This window comes from Scomber scombrus, chromosome 1 (assembly GCF_963691925.1).
Source record: "Scomber scombrus chromosome 1, fScoSco1.1, whole genome shotgun sequence".
In the NCBI taxonomy this organism is placed as follows: Eukaryota; Metazoa; Chordata; class Actinopteri; order Scombriformes; family Scombridae; genus Scomber; species Scomber scombrus.
Window position 1 is genome coordinate 16,527,743 of NC_084970.1, and position 12,535 is coordinate 16,540,277.

Here is a 12,535-nt window from a genome sequence, read left to right on the forward strand (position 1 = left end):
TGACTCATGTTTGACAACCAAGAAATGGTCTCTCTATCCCCCTAAATACTTGGCTAGTTGACTTGCACTACTATGACTAATATCTATATATTAATATTATATATCAATATCTTATATCAATATTGAAAATACTGTGTCGTCAAGAAATGGTTAAACATTATTTTAACAGTGACAATGATTATTTTAAATTAATAAATAAATGTATACAGAAACTCAGGAAAAAGAGGAAAATATACAAGACAATCTTAAAATAAAACAAAATGCTTCATTAATGGTTCCTGTGATTTATTGTAAGCTAGGAGTTAATACCTCAGAATGTTATTTTACATATTTTTCCCATTATTGGTAGCCATTTTGAGGAGACTAAACATGGCCAGAGGCAGCAACATTCAGTGTATAATAAGACAGTTTAGGACTTTCTACAAGTATCACTCTTTTTTTTATTGGACTGCATCATGAATATAAGTTGCTAATGTCAAAAATAAATGTTTCTTTTTTTTCCTTCAGTCTGTTTGCATAAATGTTTGCACTGTTTTGGAGATTTTGTGTGTGTGAGTGTGTGAATGGATGTGTTCGAGCATGTGTATGATTACAAATTTCTACAGTTATACATGGTTTCTTTGCCACTCCTGTCATGATGGCAGTTAATCCCACAGATGGTTACATATGCTTTAACATTATTTGAACATTTGCTTGGGATTTTTTTTTAATGACAAAACATGGCCAAAGGCTTAGGGATGCATAGCTGATTCCAGTGTGTTGAAATTTCTTTCACCCGCTTATCACTCGTGGTAATGATTTTCTTCACTCTAGTGTGATTTGCCATGTTATAGATTCTCATCCACAATATCATACGGCCATGGTTCATTTTAGTCCTCTAATACACCAGAGGCTTGCTGATTGAGACCAGCTCTTTTCTCTTGGAGGTTTCCTGAACACAAGTGAAATCTGCCATCCTCCATTATGTCAGGGATATGATTTACAGATAATAAGTAATGGATAAGCAGCAAATAATGGAAAACCAGTATTACAGCATTTTAGAGCACACAGTAGATTGATGATCCAGTGCTGTATGCATGCAACTACAACCACCAACGTGCCTCCAAGTAAAGTATTTAACACTCAATTTCTCAGTGTTAAACAGCAGAAGGGTGTAGGATTCAGGGTGTGTAGCTCCCAGAAGTGATTTGTGGAACTATGAATGTAAAGGAGGACGCTGCCAAATAAAAGCGAGGGTGCTTTCAGTTGGAGAGTTTTGTTCTTTCTCTCTGTGCCCTTTGATTAAAGATGAATTATTCTGGAATACCAATATGTCACTGTCAAGTTAATTGTTGTACCTTTGGCATAGCAGCTTTAATTAAATGAGAAAATGGTCACGGCCAAGTCCACTGGTTGTGTTACTCTCTCTCACACTGGTGGTATTATTAGTACTCTTTAGAAGAGAATATTCTTCACCTCTTTTTCTCATTCAGACAAACAGTTCTAAATTAAATCAACACGTGAATTTGTATGATTTATTTCACATTATGATATATCATGGGTCTCCTATGATATGGTTCTACCAGTTCCCAACATTTTGTGTAGTCTGTGTTTGGACTGCATGGGAATGATAATATGCATATAACAGCAAATTAAGTACAGCACCACTGGTCCATTCTTCAAGGTAAGCTTTGCATTGTGAAAAGATTTCAAATGTTAGGCCTGTTTGGGCTGAAATAACAGAAGCCTGGTTTAACTGTGCTGTAATTAAGGTAATTAAAGAAGTTATGAGGACATAAGGTTGGCAGAGGCTGCCAATCTTTTCAATGGGGATCTTTTTTGTTAACAAAATGCTATTTTTTTATTAATATTATTCATTTACCGCTATAAACATGCAACCCCTAACAGCATCGAGGCAGTTGTTTGTGACACAGGACTCCCATTTCAACACCAGGATACGAGGCCTTCACATTTCCCCAATGGTATAATCAAATGTTCATCTGTTGCTGTAAGTTGTGAAGGTGGAAAATCTTGGGGCTGTTCGTGAGAAAATTGATGCTTAATTTCTCACCTGTTTTCTGTTGTAACAGTTTCTCTGTTTGCCTCTTTGTTTTGGTGTGTTTTTCTAGGTGATAAAGCTGTCATTTGAAGAGTTTGACCTGGAAAGAGGATATGACACTCTAACTGTGGGAGACGGAGGGAAGATAGGAGACACTCGGAGAGTACTCTATGTGTAAGCACCACTTTTATGTGCTGACCTATAATATAGTGTTATTGACACACAACAGTATACAATAACATAATGGTGCCAACCAGAGGGACAGTTGGGGACACACTGAAGCAATAGTGCAGGTACATGTTGCATATATTAGAATATGGTATTGACTTATAATGTTTTGAGGAAACTGTAGGTATACACATGGTTTACATTCATGTCCATTCACTCAACACTGTGTGTTATAGGAATGTAGACTTTCACAGTACACACAAACTATTACATACTTCACTCACAAATTAGGTCACATAATTAGTAATATAACATTATTTTAGACATGTGAATGATTCCTTTAAGTTCGTTTTGAATCAAAAGTAGAAAGTGATAAACCAGTAATGTTTATTATCTGTTCATATTTATATCTATTTGTCTATTTGTTTGTGTGTAGACTCACTGGCTCCAGTGTGCCTGACCTCATTGTCAGCTTGTCCAATCAGATGTGGCTACATCTGCAGTCAGACGATACAATTGGCTCAGCAGGGTTCAAGGCAGTCTATGAAGGTATGGCCACCTTTACAATGAATACATCTTTTACATTTCAGGTATATCTTTTCAGTCATGCTTTTCTGTTCCTTTCCTCTTTTCCCCATTGTCTTTTGTAATACAACTACACACACACACACACACACACACACACACACACACACACACACACACACACACACACACACACACACACACACACACACACACACACACAAACAGACATATAGGCTCACATAATGGAGTGTGAAAGTCACAGTCTTGCTGACGTGCTGATTCAATAGCAAAAACAACTGTTGTTGTCTGCCCTTGTGTATACATGTGAGTGTGTGTGCGACTGTGCATTACTAGAAGGTAATAAATGAATTACGAGTCATTCACTTGATCGTTTTGCTTGGTTATTTTTCATATTATGCCAAAGCTGACACTGATAGAGAAATAAAAAAATGGAGACAGGAACAGTGAGTGAAGGTGAAAGTAAGAAATATAGATGTTCCTCCAAATACTTATTATTTTAGAACAATCCATTTAGTATATGGGTCAATGACGTATAAGGATTTAGAACAACTCAATTGTAGAATAATAAAAACAAGCATATCTAATGCAGTAGTTCAAACATTCAGAATGTTGTGTACCTGAAGCTCCATATTATACATTTGAAATTAAGTGATTTTAGTGGGTTTTTCAAGATTAATTGGCACTGGCCTTTAAAAAAAGTCATGTGGTTCGACCATGATTCATCTTGAAATAAATCAATTTAGTTAACATGCCTCACATCTTTTTTTTACAAGTTTTCAGTAATATAAAGTGTTTGGAAACAAAGTATTTGCATTTTTTTTAAATCTTTGTAAATGATGGTCTTTTATTTATATAAGATATTTCAAGATGAATCATGGTCGCACCAAATGACTTTTTTTTCAGGCCAGTGCCAATTAATCTTGAAAAACCCCCACTAAAATCACTTTCACATTGTAATATGAATTGTCAGGTACACAACATTCTGAATGTTTGAACTACTGCATTAGATATGCTTGTTTTTATTATTTAAAATTGAGTTGTTGAAAATCCTTATACGTCATTGACCCATATGTATGTATTTGATTACACACTGCATCTTACCAGGCCAATGCAGCTCTTTAAATTGATTTTAACTCAATTGAATTCTCTTGAGACAAAGAGCGAGACTGATAGATAGAGAGGTAATTTGATAAACATGGAGACAGAATAGAACAATTGACAAAATAGAGCAAAAGGAGTCAAAAATTAAATATTAAGTGAGAAGAAATACACTGCCTCAGATAGATTGAGGGGGTGTCAGGGAAGAAGAGAGAGAGGGGGCGTGAGAGGGATGAAGGTTGCGCTCTTGGTTCTGCTTAGCTATGTTTGATTCAATGATGTTGCTGACAGTGTTGTCCAGGGTCAGTGGCTCTTCAAGGGAATCAGCACAGTGTAGCCACCGGAAGTGGATGTGTGTTTGTGTGTGTGTTTGTGTGTGCATGCACGTAACTGCTATTCTAAACAAGCAAAGTATAACATTGTGTTTTGAATGTCCTTGGCTCGTCATGGGGCTGCATTGGCCTTGACCTTGCTTCAGGAGTAAACTTTGATTTTCTGTTTTAGGTTTTCTCCAACAGCAACAAGCCTTTGGCCTTTCATTACTCCAAACTTGGCTTTAGTGGACAAAAAAAGTTAGTGAGCCCACCACAGATTTATAGTAGATAGACAGAAACTTTATAATGTCAGTTTAGTGTTTACATTATAAAGTTCAAGGATTGACAAAAGTGAGAAAACAAAACTTGGAAAGAAACAAAGCCAGAAACAAACGGTACTTAGTGACCTTTAGATGATCTTGCAGTTTCTATTTTTCCCCAGGATAACTGAGCAACTGACTGTCGTGTATTTTGTGTATGTGTCTTTGTTTGTATATATGTGATGCTGTCACATTGTATAATGTCATAATGTTGCATACTTTGATCAGTGTTAACCCCTGAGAGCTCTGGGTTTTCCAGCCCTGCAGGAAAACGCAACAAGGGAGTGTGTATGTGAGTAGCTGTTGTTTTCGAATGCCATCGTGTTGCACTTGTTAATCACTGCAGCATTGTGTTGTTTGTGTGTGTGTGTGTGTGTGTGTGTGTGTGTGTGTGTGTGTGAGTGCGCGCACGCACATTTGAGTGTCTCTGTCTCTGTGTACAGGCATGCTTGAGAGAGAAAGAGGGATTTAATATCATAAACACACACAGCCCATTATGGTAATTGAACCTTTTGGTGAAATGCTGCTGCCAAGTTTTCAGGCTGATGGCAATTGGAGTAACGATGTAAATAATGTATTTAGTTTTTAACTTATCAAAGAATTGAAAATTAACATTGAATGTCTTTAAGAGTCGTCTGTAGTAGTAGTCTGCAGTATGAGTGAGATTGTATTACTTACATTACTGTGAATATGGATGTCATCCATGTTCCATTATTGCAGATGCTTTCTACTGGCATACTTTATGATTATTAAGTGAATAACTATATATATATCTCTGTATATTATGAGTATATGAGTTGTTTGACAGCTAGCTTCACAATAGCAGTTGGATACACCAATAAGGAAGTTTTTTTTTCAAGACTTCATGCATACCACTATCAAGTGATGAAAAAAATGAAAAGACAGTAAATAATTAATTGTGATTGATTACCGACATGAAGCAGTTTCTGTTCTCTGTAAATTCCTGTACTGCACTGGCATTAACTGAAAGTAAATGTGTCTGCAATATATTGAAATATAGGTGGGCAGGAATGCAACGTTGATATAATTAGTAGTTAGTGGGCTAAACCACAAAAAACTACAGAGGTCCCTGAAGTATCTCAATGTATTGTTTTTCTTCCTGTTGCATTATAACATCTCAGTACATCCATCTTCCGTGTTTGTTGTTGTATTTTCTTGATTATGTAGATTACTTTGTATAATATGTGGCTGTTGGAAAAGAAAAGAAGCATAGAAATATTGTATTTACTTTTAAATATATGTGACGCATTCCACTGAAACTCTTTAAACATAGAAAGGAAGGAAGGAACAAAGTGGGAGAACAAACTAAAGAAAAACAAAAGAATGAGTGTAAGAGACACCATCATAATGACAGACTCACTGTACCGAGGGCTCAAGATCGCTGATATCCATCCTGACACTCATCAACTATGTGACAGCTAGCTTTGGGCGGGCCACACACACACACACACACACACACACACACACACACACACACACACACACACACACACACACACACACACACACACACACACACACACACACACACACACACACACACACACACACACACACACAAACCACCACCACCACCACTTCTCTGAGTATTCTGTTCTTGTGGGTGTACTTAAATCCCACCAGATAGTAACAGTGTAGAACACACACAAACACACCCACACACACGCACACATTGCTCACCTTGAGATGTATTTGCCCAAAGCACATCCAGAAGCATGGTGGAGCATGTGTTACGAGATGACAGACGTCTGGTAGAATGTCAAATTTTAAAGGAGGGGGGAGAAGAGCATTGGATGAAAACACACTAGGCATAAAAAAGAGTCTGAATGAACAGAATGTGATTGCAGACCAGTTTGGCAGCACTGCTAATGTGACACTCATGCCAATAAAGCACAGTGTATTGAAGTACATTGAGGGAGTGGGAGCAATAAGAATATAACAGGGAACAATTTGAAAGGAGACAAGGGAGAAAAACAGGGAAAGAAAGCAGACAATGGAGAAACACAACACATGAATCTGAAAGTGTGTATATAGAAAAAAGTCATATTTTACAGCATTTCACAAACATCAGTGTTACTGTCTTCATTTTTTACCCCCTGCTGGATACTACAAGCGCGCGCGTGTGTGTGTGTGTGTGTGTGTGTGTGTGTGTGTGTGTGTGTGTATGTATGTTTGCATCTACCTGTGTGCCATCACTTATTGTTTTGACTTCTGCAATTAAAACTGAATTGCACTACAATTACCCTGATGATAATTAGTTGTGAGAGGGGAAACAATAAAACACATTTCTCAAAGGTTGTATTTTATTTCTTAACACAGCAATGTAGAAATGATAGACAGTAGACATCTTCCCTTTTTTTTTGCTGCTCCACACAGCCATGTTATCTTTGCTGCTGGTGTTCTTTTAAAGACTCAAAGACTTAAGGACCTATAATCATAACTTTCTTTACACAACATGTTTTTTGAGCTAACATGCTTTGTAAGGTTTGCAACTTGCAGATAGATCTTTGTTTGGCCCCCTTGCTGGGCTGTCTGTGATGAGCCCTTTTTTGAATTAAGAGGCATGTACAGTAGCACAAATCAGCAGCACATCTGGTATCCAGATTGTGTTGGCAGCAGACTAAGCAAGGTAGCGCATACGTCCTTTATACCAGTTAGTCCTCAAGCTCTTTTTGGGGGATCCAGAGGTATTCCCAGACCAGACAGCACATTGTAGGTTTACCCCAATGTCTCTTTTGAGTTGAAAGCACCACCTCCATAGAGCTTCCACCTAATCTGACTTTTTTCAACATGAAGAAGCAGTTCGCCTAGCTCCATCAGCATGTCTATGATCTTTATTGTATCTCTTAAGGGTGAGCCCAGCCAGCCTGTGAAGGAAACACATTTTTACTGCCTGTATCTGCTACTTCATTCTTTTACTCATTACCCAAAGCTCATGACCATAGTTAGGAATGGAATGTCGATGAACTGGTAAATCGAAAGCTTTGCCTTCACGCTCCATCAATGTAGTGTGCAAAAATCTTTTGCCAGATGCTTTCATTTAACGTTTTACCTCATGGTCCAAAAAGTTACTTTTGGGAAATAATGTATATTAAAGGATCTGAAAATTCACAACATTAAAATACAAACCACCAGCAGAAGAACCACAGTAATAACAGTTAAATCTCCTGAGCTTGGAAACAGTAGCATAAAATCCTGAATAAAAATGTAATAAAGCCTAAATATATATTATGCAGGTTTTGTCGGTTGATGTTTGTAAACACACAACATTCAAAGTTGGCCTATCCTCCCCCAGCTAAATGAGTGAGCGAGAGAAAGAGAGCAGCAGTGTTCAAGTGAGCTAGAGAGACATCTCACGGACAAAACACAGCAAAACAAAGAACAAATCTTTGAATCAGATCATTAAAAGGTTTCACAGTGGTCACGTTCTAAAGTAAGTATGCTAAAATAGTATAATAGTAAGTATGTGTTCTAAAGTAGTATTTTGTGTGAATGCAGAGTGTGAATATATCCATGACACAGAGACAGAGAGCAGAGCGGAGCAGAGGGGATAGACAGAGACAGCGATGTAACATGGCAGCTACGTTTCAAGCCCAATTGTAAACCCTGCACGCTGTTATTGGTTGGAGCTACACACCCACTGCCTAAAGACTTATGCCCAGAAGCATTCTGAACATAGCAAAATAATAGGAAAATAAAGGAAGAAGGCAGGGTCTCTGCAGCTAAAGACACCCCCACACACTTCTAGTGGATCATAAGTGATGATTGAGAAAAATTACTTTTGTATGAGTCTACACTGATTTTTAGGAAAATTCTGCAAATTATACCTTTAAAGGTGCACTTAAGTTAGTATAATCAGAAAAATGCAATATAAAGCTCCCTTTAATATTACTAGTGATGTAGGGCAGCTCTGATTTCTGTGGGCATGGATTCATTGTATTGCAATTAAATTGATTTTTGGGATCCAGCCCTTATCCTACTGAGGGTTTGTGACTGTGCAAATGACTGCTGTAACCTATATAACATTATCAGAAAGCAATCGCTGTAATTTAATGTATTATAAGAGTACATATTGATGGACTGTTACAAAAGCATTGTGACTCCTTTGAAGATTTTAATATTTTCAACATCATACTCAAGCATTTGAATGTTACTTGCAGGTGTTGTCTTTAGTGTAGATCATCTATTCTGAGTCGAAATAGCATTTTTGCTGTGAATGTCTGTGTTTTGTATGCCTACATATATTTGTGCTATTGTGCACAGTCATCTGTTTAGATAGATATGATATAGATATACCATGTACAGAATGATCGGATTTGATTTACTATCTAAAAATAAATATATGAATGTCGTTGCCACTTAACCCCACCTGGCAGGAGAAAAACAGGCAATACCTTATCTGAATGTCACCATGTCACATGTTTACATTAATTATCAGCATAAAAACATGGCTGTCTGTGTTTATGTGTGTTACAGAGATCGAAAGGGGAGGCTGTGGTGATCCTGGGGTGCCGGCATTTGGTCGTCGCAGCGGTGATCGCTTTCAACATGGAGATGTGTTGACCTTCTTTTGCCAGTCGGCTTTTGAACTTGTTGGCGAAAGGAGCATCACATGCCAGCACAATAACCAGTGGTCTGGCAATAAACCTAGTTGTGTCTGTAAGTATAAATATATCTTTCATGCCTGTGTTGACCGTGTTAATTGCTTTTCTCTGTTTTTTAAAACTTAATATGTGTTTATTTCAATTTTTCAATTATTTTTGTCCTTTGTTTTCCCTTTCCCCTGTCTGTATACATTCTGACTTAATTCCCTATCTTTTTAACTTTTTTCTATCCTGCCTTTCTTCCCTTCTTCCTTCCTCTTTGTAGTCTCATGTTTCTTCAACTTCACGGCTCCATCAGGGACTATATTATCCCCAAACTACCCAGAGGAGTATGGGAACAACCTGAACTGTGTGTGGTTGATTATTTCTGAACCGGGGAGCCGCATTCATCTCCTCTTCTCCGACTTTGACCTGGAGCCACAGTTTGACTGGTTGGTGGTCAAAGATGAAGGTAATTATCTTTATATTTCACCATTAGTTATCACCGTTTTTTGCACATCTGTTTTGAGAATTGAATTATGACCTCAGGCAAACACCTATGTGTTCATCTTTTATTTCAGAAATATAAATGTGTATCTAGCAAATTTTGGACAGTCATCTTTTTCTTTATCAGTGGGTAAAAAGAAATACAGGTTGTATTTGTTTGATGTATGATTGGCTGACAGACTGGATGGATAGTTGTTTTGTTTTTTATTGTTTCAATATGTAGCACTAATATAATTTTCCACTACACAGAAAAAGGACAGTTTGATTGCTGTTCCCCATTGTAATAAAGGTTATTGATTTAAACTCAAATCAAGTAAAGCCCTTGTGTGAGTGGCTGGTCATTAAAGATGAAGTTTAATTGACTGGCTATAAAGCTGTCTCAATGCAGAGAGTTTTTTGTAATTGTGTCTAAAATTGCAGAGCAATTAGTGTTGCTGGAGTGGGCAAACTGAATTTAAAGTTGTAGCTTCATTGTTAAGGTCGACCGAGTTGATTTTCGAAGGCCTTTATAATAATGATAACATGGAGTAAGAAAAATAGCCGATAGCCGATTAATTGGGAACCCCCAACACACAAGCACACACTGTGAAAAAGTTGGAAATGCACAACCTTTGACTTTATTTGAAACTGAATAACTGTAATAATAAATACCTAAAACCTGCCCTTCCTCCCAAAGTCAGGGCAAAGCCACAAAGCAGCTATAGTCATTGGTATGTTAAGATTGTATCTTATATTATCTATACTCTTGCCTGGTTTCTTTATTAATACTCTTACCAGTTCTTTTTTTATTACTAAAGAATTGGGCTTTTTCATTATCATTAAAAAAAAAGACTACATTCAAAACAGAATTAGAATCGATTTATATTTGAAATACAACTAAATACGGTTTCTAGAGTAGCAATTGTAATGTTTATAACAGCAAGGTCACTGTATTAACTCAGTAGTGTCTCACTGGAAATCTAAAATGTCAGTAAAATAAATAATATTTCTGCCATCAAAATGCTGAGTGAAGTTTAGAAAGAATAAAGAACACAGACATCAGTCATTCCTCCTGTCCTCTGTCCTCCTCCCTCTGCTGCTGATTCACAGCTTTTTCCGATTGATGAAAAATCCCCACTGTCACATGGATACTACACGGTATGTCTGTGTTCTAGAAATAAAAATAAAAAAAAAGATTTACAAAGAAATTTATAAGCACATAAACATCATTGAATTTTGAAGTTAAAAACAAGTCAATTAGAAATCATGAATAAGTCAGATAAAAGCCACAATTGCATTTAGTTGTTTTAGTCATCAACCAGATTTACTATGAACAGATGTTAGTTCATAAGAAGTTTGATAAAACATCAGTATAAACTAACATGATACCAATTAAATGGTTGCTAATTGGTCTTTTAAAGGTTAACTACTGTAGGAGTGTGACTAATTTTAAGTGTGTGCTTTTCAAAAGCACACAGAATAATTAAAGGATGAATCATAGTTCTCAGCAGGCTGACAGATGAAAAAATAGGTATAAAACTAACACACTTCAGCTTTGCAATAGTACTTAAATGTTAATTATTGATTTTAAAAGTGTATTTGGGAATATATTGGAAGGTCAATGTTAACCACTTTGATAACAAGAACACTGCACACGTGCTGCTTGTTCATCAGTATATGAATGACAGATTAGCAGCATTTACTATTCTGTTTTTATGTTACACATTAAAATGTAAAACATTACATAGTATCAGTTAGGGTAATATATGCCCAATGTGATTACCCTGGGTCTGATATCAGGCCTTTAAAAATCCATACATAAAAAAAACAAGATATTCCTTATGCTTCAGTCCAGGGGGGAAATAAATCTGCATCCCATTGCAATAACATAAAAGTTTATCTGCATTAGAGAAACCTGAGGGTTTTCTTTTTAATTCACAAAAGGTTTTATGTGACCTTGATTCTCATGACTGTCTTCTTTTTTAATCCCAGAATAATAAAACATTCAAATACCAACAAATAGCAAGCGAAATAAGGGAAAGCAACCACTGTAATAACACATCAATCTCCTGAGCTGGGAAAGTATAATGTCCAACCTAAAATTGTTATAATTGTTCAAGGTATCCTTTACAGCAGTATTTTACATACTGGTTGTTTAAATAATAAAAAAAGCCATTGTTTTATAGAGTATAGTGATAGACTGTTACAAAAAGCTTTTCTCTAAATCTCTCTTCTTAGATTAGACAATCTAAGACCTTGTCAGTCTTTCAGCTATTGTCACGTTGAATCTCTTTCTACTCCTGGTCTCTTGCCTATCAATGGAATAATGAATAAGTGAAAAAGCTTTTCCGTTGCTGGAGAACAAAGAGGCTGGCACTTTGCAACTCTCCGCATGTCTCTGTGCAGCTTAATTGAGTCTAAAGACATAGGATCCAAAACTCCAAGTGGAGAAGAAAATAAAAAGGAAACTTTCTGTGGGAGTGTTGTCGAAGAATCCCCATTTCAATTACAGTATGTTTTATTACCGAAGTGATCTTGTAGCTCCTTTCTGTCCCTGACAGGGTTGTCATCTCACACTCTCTTTTATTGAGCCTTTTGCAATTGGATTCATGACAGGATTTTGAATATTACTTTCAACATTTAATAAAGGGCATGTACCTAAAACCGTGTTCTAAAACATGCTGCATTCAATCATACTGATTACACTCATATTTAAAGGTTTGGATGGGTTTTTCAGGCTCAAAAATGAAATGAAACACTGTCAATACAATAATCTTAAGCTATTATAAGATGTGTACATTTTTGTGGTGTGTGTGATCTGATATTGTGAAAGCCTTTTAAAACAGCTAATGAACAACTAATACACAATACTTACTGATTTTGAGTTGGTGCCCTCTCATAAATGGTAATCAGCTGGCTCAAGAGAATATTGGTCAATTAATACATTCAATGACCAGC

The 12,535-nt window shown here is 36.6% G+C and overlaps 1 protein-coding gene across 1 annotated transcript in view; it reads left to right on the top strand.

Annotated features, from left to right (window-relative positions):
* The window catches only part of LOC133989379 (CUB and sushi domain-containing protein 1-like), a 356,447-nt gene that overhangs the window by 199,854 nt on the left and 144,058 nt on the right, over window positions 1-12,535 (top strand). The window contains exons 11-14 of the mRNA XM_062428141.1: window positions 2,109-2,212; window positions 2,643-2,755; window positions 8,985-9,167; window positions 9,378-9,563. Coding sequence (XP_062284125.1) covers window positions 2,109-2,212; window positions 2,643-2,755; window positions 8,985-9,167; window positions 9,378-9,563 — 586 coding nt within the window. The remainder of the gene's footprint in view (window positions 1-2,108; window positions 2,213-2,642; window positions 2,756-8,984; window positions 9,168-9,377; window positions 9,564-12,535) is intronic.